The 13,309-nt window shown below is 42.7% G+C and overlaps 1 protein-coding gene across 2 annotated transcripts in view; it reads right to left on the bottom strand.

The window, feature by feature from the left end:
• PRELID2 (PRELI domain containing 2) overlaps positions 1-10,689 on the bottom strand; it is a 76,818-nt gene extending 66,129 nt beyond the window's left edge. Inside the window, exons 1-2 of one of the 2 annotated variants that reach the window (XM_023227085.2) lie at positions 10,503-10,666; positions 6,276-6,345 (exon numbers count right to left, since the gene is read on the bottom strand). In XM_023227085.2, the coding sequence (XP_023082853.1) occupies positions 6,276-6,278 (3 nt within the window). In that variant the 5' untranslated portion in view covers positions 6,279-6,345; positions 10,503-10,666. Of the gene's footprint in view, positions 1-6,275; positions 6,346-10,502 lie in introns of both variants that reach the window. The other variant, XM_023227084.1, reaches the window with a different exon arrangement.
• Between the last annotated feature and the right edge of the window lie 2,620 nt (positions 10,690-13,309).

Raw genomic sequence — 13,309 nt, 5'->3', positions numbered from 1 at the left:
AGAGAGGAGAATTGCTTGAATCTGGGAGGCGGAGCTTGCAGTGAGCCGAGATCATGCCACCGTACTCCAGCCTGGGTGACAGAGTGAGACTCTGTCTCCAAAAAAAAAAAAAAAAAAAGCTTGGAACTACAATGATTGCTTTCTTGAAGTTCAGCCCTTCCAAGTTACATGCCCATGACAGAGGGTCAGGTTTAGATACTCTGCTCCTCAGCAAAGGGGGCTTTCACTTACATAGTACCCCTAAAGTAAGGGAGATATTTGAGACTCACACAGGTCCTCTGAATTGTGATTATATGTGTGTAAATTGTAATATGTACACTAAAGTAAAATGGGCTTATCTCGTTTACTACAGTTCTAGCTTGTTCATTACATACCCATAAATATATATTGACTGAATATTATAAATTCACCATAAGTTGTAGGAAGATGACTCAACTAAACTGTAAAGGACATTGAAAATGTAATCACCAGGGAGACATGGTGATCAAATTTTGCAAGTTCTGATTACTTCACTAAGTTATCAGAGAAATTCTTAAACATTATAAACTCAAATACTTCACACTTACATAATTTTTGGAGTTGAAGAGCCATGAGCCTCAAGTTTCCATAGAAAAATAGTAGAAGACAGGGGTTTCTTTGCAATAGCTAACTGTCGTATTATGAAAGGCGCGTATTTCAACCTCTTTAAAGATTTACTGAACTGAGGCGCCCCCTACCTGGCGTTACTTGAAATGATCTGACGCCATCTCGTGGTAACTTGAATATTCATGTTTTAATTCATGAAAATTTACCAAAACTCCCATGAGAAAGAGTTGAAAGAGGGAAGGTTTCTCAGAGGCCAACACCAGAAACACTTACCTGAGAAGAAGACAAGAGGCAGGTGGCCAGGTTTTTCTGGACACCTTTTCAAGCACAATCCAGTATGATTGCAGAATTGATCAAGCTAAATCAGGATCACACCCATCAAAGACTTACCAAGCAGCTACTGTGTTTATGCAAGGTGCTATCCTAGAGAATCCGCCATGCACATGATCTCATTCAGTCCTTCTCAAAGCATGGAAACCTATCAAGTATTAATGCTATAAATATAATAGTATAAAGCCTGCAGACAAGCAGGGTCACACTGGGATTCTTCAATCACCATTTCATACTAGAGACTCTCATGAAAGCAATGTGATCTGAAGACCCAAATAACTGCCAAAAGTCCTTGTCTTTCTTGATCCTGGCTCAGGTGATCACAAACTGCAGTGTGCATGAGAATGATCCCACAGGCTGCATATATATGCCATGTATGCTATACTACTTTATGGATGATTTCAGGTATTTTTAAAGGTATATTTGACTTCATTTTGCATATCCTTATAATTTTTACTTTCTTCACAGAATGTGTAAACTAACTCATTTTCCTTTCCCCAAGACATGAAGCTACTGCAAATACCACTGTATATATCATATGTATGTTACACTCTAACAAGGGTAAAATGTAGACTCTCCTAAAGCTGTTGTATCTGCTTGCTTTATTTTTTACATATTAAAAGATAAGCCAAGAACTCCATAATACTGGGCGGGGGGAATAAGCATTACAGCAAACACATACATATAAAAAGAGTCCAAGAAACTGAGTCCATTTAATTACAGAAATAATATTCAATATGTTTCTGGGAGAAGCTTCATGAAGATATAACAATTAGCATTCATATTTGCTGAGGGAAAAAAACCCATAAGCTTTCAGAAAGCCTACTCTTAAAAGAGTTATTAAAATATCAACTTTCCAAAAAGCTCAGAAGCCAATGCCTGTTTTTTTATAATTTTCTCCCCCTCTCAGAAACAGTCAATGACATCCAAAGGAGTCACTGTCTACCAATTTTCAAATGAGGTTACCCGAGAGAGTACAAGGAAGCAGGTGAGTGACAGATCTGTCTGAAGAGTCCTGCAAAGAAGGCAAAGAAGACCTACAGTCAGTCTGGTATATTAACATACGCGTGTTATAAGCATTAGGGGAATCTGTTATCTAGGCTGCTGCCAAACGTGTACATGCAAAGAGATGGGGCTGCTGAAAAGAGATTTGGTGTTTAGCAGCAGAAAAACATCCCCATGAGCTATGCCAAATTCCTTTTATGAGCTCCACACACCATAGTCTATCTCAGAAGAAAAGCAAAGTTGATTTTGTACCAAGATGAGATCAAGGACAAGACATAATTAAGTTGAAAAGTATTTTGAATGGCTGTTCATTGGTCTTTCAATAGGATGATGAAATAGAAAGAACAAAGGGCAATGAGCCAAGACATGCAGACCACAACGCTGCCATCTGTGAGGCCAGGGTGATGAACCACCAGGTGACCATTCGAGGTCCTTCTGGCCAGGAAAAGCTATGATTCCAAACAAAGGCCAACCAACAGCACATCAGCCTCTTTCTTTCAAAACTGGCCCAATAATCAGCAATGGCATAGTGAAAGTTTTGAAAAGACAGTTTATCATTGTAACACAGAGGAAAATCCTCTTATCACAACATCAAATGTATGCATAAACCCAGTGCAGCTAAAGATATGCTACAAATAACTGCCCAGCACTCTTCAAAATCACCATGGTCTGGAAATGCAAGGAAAGACTGAGGAACTGTCCTACACTGCAGGAGACTGGCAGCTAAATGCACTGTAGGGGCCTGAACTGAATCCTAGACTGGAAAAACAATATTAGTGGACAATTGGCAAAATCTAAATAGGGTGTATAGGTTAGTTAATAGCATTGTATCAGTGTTAATTTCCTGGTTTTAAAAAGTATACTATGGTTCGGAGAAGCTGGAAAAAAGTATATGGGAATTACTTGTTTTGCCACATTGTTTTTGAAATGGTTTATAAGTCAAATTGTTTCTAAAGGAAAAGTTAAGAAATAAAAAACAAAATTAAAGACAGGATGTTGGGAAATGGTGAATTTTAGAGCCCAACAGATCTGAATTGGAATGTCATCTGTGAGAAGCTTGGACAAATCATTTTAATCTGCCCTAGTTTCTTCATCTGTAAAATGAGAATAAATAATTCCCTCAAAGAGTTGTTACCAGAATTAAAGGAAACAATTTAATTACAGTATAATACCTAGCACTGTGCAAGTAGTAAATAAATGTAGCTGGTTTTGCTACTAACAAATGAATCAACACTTTTGAAAACTTAAAAAGCTTCAAGACTTCGGTTTTTACCTTGCAATTTACTGTGGTATGGCATTAAATATATTGCTGGCATCTATCTGCAATCCAAAAATACTTAAACAATGATTTTTAAATGATTAGAAGATAATATATCTGATTTTCCTAGACTAATAAAAAAAAAACTCACAAGTTCATACTTTACCAGTTCAGAATTTGTGTAAGATACAAGGCCTCCCTGACACTTCACTACGCACTAGCATTAGGGAAAGGGCTGCACCAGAGAAGTGAGAGTGCTAGAGAGAGTATTTACTTGGTTTTAAAAAGGCAACTGTTTCTAAATAGTTTAAATGCTTTCATGGATTTATAGTTAAAATATAAATCTAGCCCCATACTATAATGTAATGTCTGCCATATGCCCCTGAGAAAGGGGGCATATCATTTCATGATAAAGGTGTCATGAAAATTACTATATCCTCCTCTGTCCCTTTTGACAGTGAACTCCTTGAAGACAGGTCCATGTACTTAGATAGTGAAAAAAATTTTTTTTTTTTTTTTTTTTTTTTTGATACTGGGTCTCATTTTGTCACCCAGGCTGGAGTGTAGTGGTGTTGCAATTACAGCTCACTGCAACCTCTGCCTCCCGGCTCAAGCAATCCTCCTACCTCAGCCTCCTAAGTACCTAGGACTACAGGTGTGTGCCACCATGTGCGGCTAATTTTGGTGGGGGGGGGAGGGTTGTTTGTTTCTGTGTCTGTGTGGTTTGGAGTGTTGTTGTTGTTGTTGTTGTCGTTAGAGATGGGGTTTTTGCCCTGTTGCCCAGGCTGGTCTTGAACTCCTGGGCTCAGTTGACCAACCACCCTCGGCCTTGCAAAGTGCTGGGATTATAGGCATGAGCCACCATGCCTGGCCAATATCTTCTATCTTTTATACACTGATTAAGCAGCAATCTCCACTAGATAAGTTTCTAAGCATATTTTACAATTATTCAAATGGCATTTAGAAAATATTCCTAATTCAAATGTGTACCTTTATTCACGCTCACTCTCCCCTTTATTACTCTAAGTTAGTAAAGATTTCTGAGGCCACTTCTCTCAGCTTTTTATTTTCAGGCTCATGAAATCAATGCAACAAATTATTGTTGTTGTTGTTGTTATTCAACAAGTACTTTAAAAGAGCCTACTGAGTGCTGAAATTAAGCTAGCTATGTTATGTGCAACTATACGCATTATCCGATTTAATTTCTCCAACAACTCCAGAAGATAGTGATTACTATTCTCATTTTGTAGATGAGGAAATCGAGGCATAGAAAAATGAAATGACCTGTCCAAGCTCACAGGGCTAACAGCGCTCCATCCCCGTCTTCCCCACCCCATCCGATGTCAGAGCCCACATTCTGCACATCTGCACCATTCTCCTTCATATCATGCCTAATCTTCTAGTGGAACTGAGGACAGGAAGATAAAAGTGAAGAAAGATTAGTACAGCATGTGACAAAAGATAAATAATCATTATGTTAAATTAGGCCTATGGTTTATCAAATCATTTATTTTAGAAATGCAGGTTCACCCCCAAATATTTCTGGAGCTTTGCAAGGAGATATGTTCCACACATGTAAGTGTCAGATTTGCAAGGGAGAAAAGATAGGATCAGAAATGGAAACATTATTAATTACCCAATCAACTTTCTACTCTAAATGGAAATAGCCATTCATAAATCCCCTTTATGAGCTTAAGAGTAAACATTCAAACCATTTTGTTCAGCACACCAGGCTCCCAGCCAAAATAAATAACACCCAGGGTCATTCTGTTGAAGCAAAGAAATTATTAATATTTTAATCTGTCCATTTTATTACAGTACCAAAAGTAAGGACATGTTTCTGAATCCCATACTGACTTCAATCTAAAATTGCATAGGGCTAATCCGCAAAAGAGTTATTTCATTCATTCATTCAACAAGGATTTGCTGAGTACCTACTATGCTCCAGGATCTCTTTGGGTACTTGGGATACATCAGAAACAAATGACAAAAATCACCACCTATGAAGGTGATACTCTATTCACTATGACTCTTTTGACCACAGCATAAAAAGAAAATCAACCTTGCAAAGGTAAGAAAAATCTTTACTTCTCTGGCCTCATTTAGATATAAACAATAAAACCCAGTCAATATAACGGCTCTCTGGATCCTCTTTAATGACTTTAAATTTCAGGCAGACGAAATTTAAGAAGTTCTCTGAATCCAGGTCACGAAAGGCAAGCCCATTAGAAAGGTCTAAGTGAGATTCCAAAGAAGACCTATTTGCTACACTGCTACATTTGTCTATGCAACTTTGTGTTCTCTTTGTAGATGATTTTAAGTAAAAGGAAGGAAACAGTGGTAAGTGATGAGAGCTAGAAAGCTAAGAGTCGGCCGGGCGCGGTGGTTCAAGCCTGTAATCCCAGCACTTTGGGAGGCCGAGATGGGCAGATCATGAGGTCAGGAGATCGAGACCATCCTGGCTAACACGGTGAAACCCTGTCTCTACTAAAAAACACAAGAAACTAGCCGGGCGAGGTGGCAGGCACCTGTAGTCCCAGCTAGTCGGGAGGCTGAGGCAGGAGAATGGCGTAAACCCGGGAGGTGGAGCTTGCAGTGAGCTGAGATCCGGCCACTGCACTCCAGCCTGGGCGACAGAGCCAGACTCTGTCTCAAAAAAAAAAAAAAAAAGAAAGAAAGAAAGAAAGCTAAGAGTCACACAAAGAAAGAAACCAAAATACACTGTCAAGTGCATTGACACTATAGTTCTTGGAATACATACAGTTCAGCATACGGTACAGTTATTCATTAATGAATAAACCATTTTGGGTTTCATAACATTCCTCCATGAAGCGTGTATTGAGAAATACTATATTTCACGAACAAAGAGTATCATATTGTTTGTTTTCACAGTGTCATTTAGCTTTGAAAGCATGCAGCTAATATTTTGCCTGTGGTATTCAACAGGCAGATGTAAGAAGAGCAAACATTCTTCAGGTTTTAAAAACAGTAGTATATAATAACTTGGAAGGCAACTGCTAACAAACCAAAAAGCCATAGATCAGTAGATTTGATTTAAAATAGAACTTCTTCAGTGCTAAAGCAGCTTCAAACATACCATTGTGCAAAATCAGATTAAATACTTCCCAGGGATCCTCAGATGATTGTCCCTTCTGCCAAGTGCTTTCCTTTGGAAAAAAAAAAAAAAATCATAAAGACTGAAAGAAAAATAAAAGCGTATTTTGCCAAAAAGATAATTATTACTACCTTAGGTTTATAAAAAAAAAAAGCTTATGCTTTTCAAACTGTTAACACATGTGATATCCTCACAACAACCCTGGAAGGTAGGTGGGGTAGGTGGCATTACCATTTTCACAGAGGAGAAACTAGGGCTTACACAGTTGTGATGTTACTCACTGCACAAGGGCTCCTGGTCAAGTGGGCCCATGGGCACAGGACTGCACCCACCTAGAGGAAGGAGTACCATTTTCTAATTTGCATAAATAGTCTCATTTGTTTTCCACCAGCCCTATGAACTGTGAGCTTATGGGCTGGACCCCTAAAAGATGCCTTTTCTAATTTGGACAAGGACACAGTATAGGATGGTGAAAACTGTTTTCCATGGCCACCCAACCTAACAGTGAAAGCATAATGATCAGGATCCAGGTCTACTGAATTCCAGTTCGTGGCTTTGAATAACATAAGGGGAAAATTCACCCAGCAAATGGATTTACTGACATCTTATAAATAGCCACGTAGCTCCTTCCAAGAAACCTCTGAAGGACTCCTTTATGAATGAATAGAAAGAAAGGAAGTACAGTGACATGCATGGTGTTAACACTGTTCCGTCACTAGACCTTTAGTCTCCAAATGTTTGTCTCGTTTTCCCAGTTCCGCCTTCCATTTCCCAGTTCTGATATTCCCAGTTCTGCCTTTCTCAGTTCTGCCTTTCCCAGTTCTTCCCTTCCATAGTTCTTGTTCACTATGTACCAGGTACTCTGCTAAATATTTTATAAGAATTACAACAGGTTCTAACTGAATATAGTTATATAAGTGACCTCAACTATACCACACAGCACACAAAAACCAACCACACGAGCTTAGTCAACTCACAGAATTGTGAAAATTAAAAGCCTGTCGTTGGTTTAAGTCATTAAATTTTGGAGTGGTTTGTTACATACCAATAGATAACTTAAACATTCTGTGTTCTCACCCTAACATACATCCAAGTTATATCTTTATATCAGAGACAACAGATCCACACAGCTAAGCAAACTCTGAGAGAAGACTGTGAACAAAAGAAAACAGATTGAGCACAGCAAAGTTTTTTGGGCTTTTTTGTTTGTTTTTGTTTTTGAGACGAAGTCTTGCTCTGTCACCCAAGCTGGAGTACAATGGCGTGCTCTTGGCTCACTGCGACCTCCGCCTCCTGGGTTCAAGTGATTCTCATCTTAGCCTCCTGAGTAGCTGGGATTACAGGCATAGGCCACCACACCTGGCTAATTTTTTGTATTTTTGGTAGAGATGGGGTTTCACCATGTTAGCCAGGCTGGTCCTGAACTCCTGACCTCAAGTGATCCACCAGCCTCAGCCTCCCAAAGTGCTGGGATTACAGGCGTGAGCTGCCACGCCCGGCCAGCAAAGTTGATTCTGAAACACTGTATTCCTTCAATGATCGTTGGAAGTGCCTATTACATGCAATGCAGCAGAGCCTGGTGACCAAGGGTGTGAGTTTTGGATCCATGTGTTAAAATACTGGCTGTCCTACCTGCTAGCTGTAGGAACTTAAGGAAGACACTTGGACTTCTCTGGTCCTCAGTTTCTCTATATTGTAAAATGGAAATTAATCATAACTACTTCCTGAGGGTGTTGGCAGCAGTAAACATGATAAAGTATGGAAAGCACACATGAGCGCACACAGACACACACACCACGCCACACCACACACCACACACCACACACCCAGTCTTCCTAGGAAACTTCTATTCATGCTTCAGCCATTATTTCAGAAGTGCCACTTCTTCAGGGAAGCCTTTCCTAAAAATCACCCTGTCTGACTTCAGCAGGCCTCCCTGCTATATTCGAGCACCATGTATTTTCCTTTTATAAGTACACAGCATCAATTTGAATTTTGTGTTCATTTGCTCATCATTTATTTATGTTAATCTCACCCACTACACACCATCAGTTCCATGAGAACTGGGTCTGCGGTGACCTCCCACATTTTTTATGCACCTAGCACAAAGCTTGGCACACAGAAGATAAGTATCTATTCAACAAAAGAAAAGCATTTTCCAAAAGCTGACAATGCACCAAGACCTCCGTAAATGAGAACTTGGCATTGTGTTATGTGCTTCTGCAGGAGTGAGTCTCACCTTTAAAAACCTGAGAGTCTAGTGGGAAACACAACACATACAGAAGTCACCACCTGACACTGCAGAAGGTCAGCAAGGCCTGGACAGAGTGCCCTGAGAGTTCTGAGAAGGTGGAGATCGACTAACTCTTGATGATGACAATCCAAAAAGACTTTACAAAGGAGCAGTGGCATAAGAATACCCAGACTCCAAAGTGCCAGTCCTAACAAAAAAATTGGGTGTTGGCTGTTACTTTTGGTCCAGAAGCCTGGCCTAAGGCAAAGTCTACAAAAGATCTGTAAGTCACTCTTTCATTCATTTGTTCATTGATCAGGTTTTTATTAAATACCTAGTAGGTGCTAGGCACTAGTCTAGACACTGAAAATCAATGAACCTATCAGCAAGCTGACATTCCTTCTAAAGAGGCCCCCTATAGCAAAAAAAAATGTTAACCGGTGTCCTCCTTATTCCTCTGTGACCAGGGCTACCGTGTCACCTCCTCTAATGGAGGCTATACCTTATCGTTTAACAAATGACCTTCATCTTCCCAGCATCTCCCTTAGTTTGGCTTCCGGGTTGCATACGGAGTTCAATGTCCCATGGCTGCTAACCAAGGCAAACTGCAATTGTTGCAAATCTTGTTTAAGAAAGTGAAAACTGAAGGGGACCTTAAAAGATCTTCTGGTACAATCCCTCATCTTATAGATGTGGAAACTAAGGCCTAGAGAAAAGACCCTCGGCCAAGGTCACCCAGAGAACTAACCACACATAGAACCACACCAGAGTCCAGGAGTCCCACTTCCCAGGCCTGGGCCCTTTCGATTTCTCAAAGACATTTTCCATTTTCCTATTATCAGGACCCACAATCCTAGAAACAGTCTTTAGGATTCAGGGCCACTCAATATTGAGGAAGAGTTCATTACTTGTACTGAAATCAGTTGTAGTAATACAAACAACAATAACATTTTAGAGCCCTAACTAAACATCAGTAGCAGTGAGAAAAAGAAGAATAGCTCAGAGCAGATTGTGTGAGTTACAGTGAAATACGCAAAATCGATCAAGCCCAGAGGGACAAGAGTATAGGACTTCAGTGGTCCCCTCCTCACCCAACCTATTCCTGCGAGCAACCTATTCTTGCGAGCCCAATTTTGTTCCTGACCAGTTAGATGCCTTACCCATTATCTTCCAGTTCCTGGAATTTGTGATACAAAGAACAATGTACAGCCAATCAATAGTTTACATTATTTTAATATAAATTCTTGGTAAACAACTTAGGAACCGCTTCTTATTCTCCTTTAAAACCCCACTTTCGACTTCTGCTCATCAGAATGTGTACTCAGGGCACCTTCACTCCCAGGATGCAGTCCTCAAACTTGGCTCAAACAAACTCTCTTTTTATATTGATTTTGCTTCAGTTTCTTCATTTAGGTCATAGCTGTGATAAGCACTTTACATAAGTTACCTCATTTGAATCCTCACAACAATTCTATGAGTCGGTACTATTATTTTCCCCATTTTACAGATTAGCAAACTAAGGCACAGAGAGAGTAAGCAACCTGCACAAAGTCCCACAGCTGTTTAATAACGGGAAGTGGAGAGGCGGCAGAACGATCATGCTGAGTAAACCAGGATGACTGCCCAATGGCCTCCCCTCGCTTTTAAGGGGTCAGTGATGAACGGGAAAGCTCCATACGTCGGTCATCTGTAACTCCACGGAGTTCGCTAGCTGGCATTCCCCGAGGCTCTTCCTGAAAGGAAAGCCTCTTCTTTCAGCTGGGGCAGGTGTGAACGTGATGCCAAGCACGGCGCCTTTTCCCGCTCCCTGTAAGGGGAGTTTTCGAGGAAATCCCTCTCGACCCACACATCCCTGAAGCAAAGCCCGCGGCTGGAGAGAGAGACGGACGATGCCAGCTTCCGCGTGGATGGAGGAGAGGAGAGGGGGCAAGCAGCGGAGGCAGCGCGGGATCCGGAGGGTGGAAGCGGGGCGGTACCTTTCGGAGAAAGCTGGCGACCACCTGCTCGAAGGGGTACTTGTACAACTGGTGCACGTCCACCGAGACCCCCATCCCCGCGCGCCGCGGGCCCCGCGCACCGGCCACGCCTCCGCGAGCGCACAGCAGCCCAAGGCTCCGCCGAGGCCCACAGGCGCCCACACTCGGACAGCCACATGGGCGTGGCCTTTTTCCTCCGCTTTTCAAACTTTCGAAACTTTATTGGCCACTCCGAGAAACGCGCAGTGGGCCACGCCCACTCTCCTTCGGCCAGAGTCGGGGAGGAGGGTGTTGCAGAGCGCAGGAGGCGCTGGGGCGCTCCCAGAGCACCTAGGGTGCCGCGGTCTCCACGCTGGCGGCGCCAGAGCGGCCCTGGTACCCTCCTGCGGCCGCGCCTGCCGAAAGAAGCTTCTCTGCCTGGAAGCCATCACGCCCACGAAACCTGGACCATGGGCTTGTGCATTTATGGTATCAACGCCTGGAGTCACAGAATAAGCCGTGGTTGGCAGCACGGGAAAATATGAATAAGGAAGGTGTGACAAAGGCCAGCATTACTCACGCCACCAGGCAGCTGCCTCTGGGGCTTGGGGTTGGGCCTTGTGTAAGGTCAAGATTGCCTCGGGAATAAGAACCTCGTTTTAGTGCATCCAACCCTGCAGTTAAGTTCCTTTGCTCGCTGAGGTTAAACACCACGGAGCAGGGAACTAGAGGATACGAAAGAGTTGCGAGTATTATTATTTACTGCAACGCACAGATGTTAGGAGAACCAGCACGTTCATCCGTGTATTCAGCACGGTTCTGAGGCCTCCTATGCCCCCAGCGCTGTGGTGGGCGCTGCGGATTCCGCTGGGAGGAAACACCAGCCCGGCTGATGAGCCGGCTGATTTCACACCCAATCAACAAGCTAGGAAAATAAACACAATAATCGGTTAAAGTGACATGGGCGCGGGCGTGATTTTAGCGAGGGTGATTATGGAGGGTCTCTGAGGTGATGACTTTTACGATTTTGCCATCTCGCTCGCCCCTGCTGTACGCAGTCACACTGGTCTGGCAAAACCCTAGCCTTGTGTAAATCTAGCTCTCCTCTGACTGTCTCTACCCAAGCCACCGGAAGGGGCTTGAGGAAAATACACACCCACTGTGACAGGCATCTTTTAAATTCATAATCACTAACCCTATGGCGCCTTTTTTTTTTTTTTTTTTTATACTTTAAGTTCTAGGGTACATGTGCATAACGTGCAGGTTTGTTACATATGTATACATGTGCCATGTTGGTGTGTTGCACCCATCAACTCGTCAGCACCCATCAATTCATCATTTATATCAGGTATAACTCCCCAATGCAATCCCTCCCCCCTCCCCCCTCCCCATGACAGGCCCCATTGTGTGATGTTCCCCTTCCCGAGTCCAAGTGAGCTCATTGTTCAGTTCCCACCTATGAGTGAGAACATGCGGTGTTTGGTTTTCTCTTCTTGTGATAGTTTGCTAAGAATGATGGTTTCCAGCTGCATCCATGTCCCTACAAAGGACGCAAACTCATCCTTTTTTATGGCTGCATAGTATTCCATGGTGTATATGTGCCACATTTTCTTATTGGTGCCAAATACACTATGAAAGTACTGAATTTCTGGCCGGGCGCGGTGACTCACGCCTGTAATCCCAGCACTTTGGAAGGCCAAGGTGGGCGGATCACCTGAGGTCCGGAGTTCGAGACCAGCCTGGCCAACATGGTGAAACCCTGTCTCTCCTAAAAATACAAAAATTAGCTGGGCGTGGTGGCGGGTGCCTGTAGTCCCAGCTACACGGGAGGCTGAGGCAGGAGAATCGCTTGAACCAGGGAGAGGGAGGTTGCAGTCCAGCCTGCACTCCAGCCTGGGCGACAAGAGCCCACTGCACTCCAGCCTGGGCAACAAGAGCAAGATTCCATCTCAAAAAAAAAAAAAAGAAAAAGAAAAAAGAAAGAAAGTACTGAATTTCTCTAATCCACTTACTCTCCCACGTTCCTCTCACCTCACACCTCTCACACCTTTGTTGCCAGTCTTCTACTCCAGTCATTACCTTACTTCCATTTTCACTTAGTCAGTAGGTCACATCGCTCTGCCACCTCTCTACCAACCAGACCAAATGCCCTGCCTTCCCTCTTGTTCCTGTGGGTGAACTGTCAGCACTTTGTTTTAGCACCAGTGTCTCCGTTTGTCCACTGAATCCTGAGGTGAGCTGAAAAATGTTTAACAAACAGCTCTCCTTTAAAGTATAAATCAAGCAAGGCCCTGATTTCCAAAGGTTGCTCATTCCTGTGGTGTAAATACTCCTACCATGTTTAAAGATGCCAACTCGATGTCACTAAACACAAGTTGGGGATTTAGCAACATGGAGTTTAGTGAGGAGTGGGAGTTGGGGCAGGAAGCACAGAAGCACACCATCACATGGTATTTTCACCACCCACATACAACAGCCATAAAGAACCAAGAACATAGATAATGGAAAAATGTAGTAGGAAGGGATGAGTTTTCAATGTTTATTACTCTTTGGCCAGGCTACTATGGTTCCTGCCTGTAACTTCAGCACTTTGGGACGTCAAGGCAGAAAGATCACTTGAGGCCAAGAGTTTGAGACCAGTGTGGGCAACACAGTGAAACTCCATCTCTACAAAAAATAAAATAAAAAATAAAAAATTAGTCGGGTGTGGTGGCGCACACCTGTTGCTAAGGCCAGAGGATCTATTAAATCCAGGAGTTTAAGGCTGTAGTGAACTACGATCGTGCCATGCACTCCAGCCTGGGCCACAGAGTGAGACCCATCTCAAA

The sequence above is a fragment of the Piliocolobus tephrosceles genome, chromosome 4 (genome assembly GCF_002776525.5).
Source record: "Piliocolobus tephrosceles isolate RC106 chromosome 4, ASM277652v3, whole genome shotgun sequence".
Taxonomy (NCBI): Eukaryota; Metazoa; Chordata; class Mammalia; order Primates; family Cercopithecidae; genus Piliocolobus; species Piliocolobus tephrosceles.
This window is presented reverse-complemented; position numbering and strand designations above follow the sequence as displayed.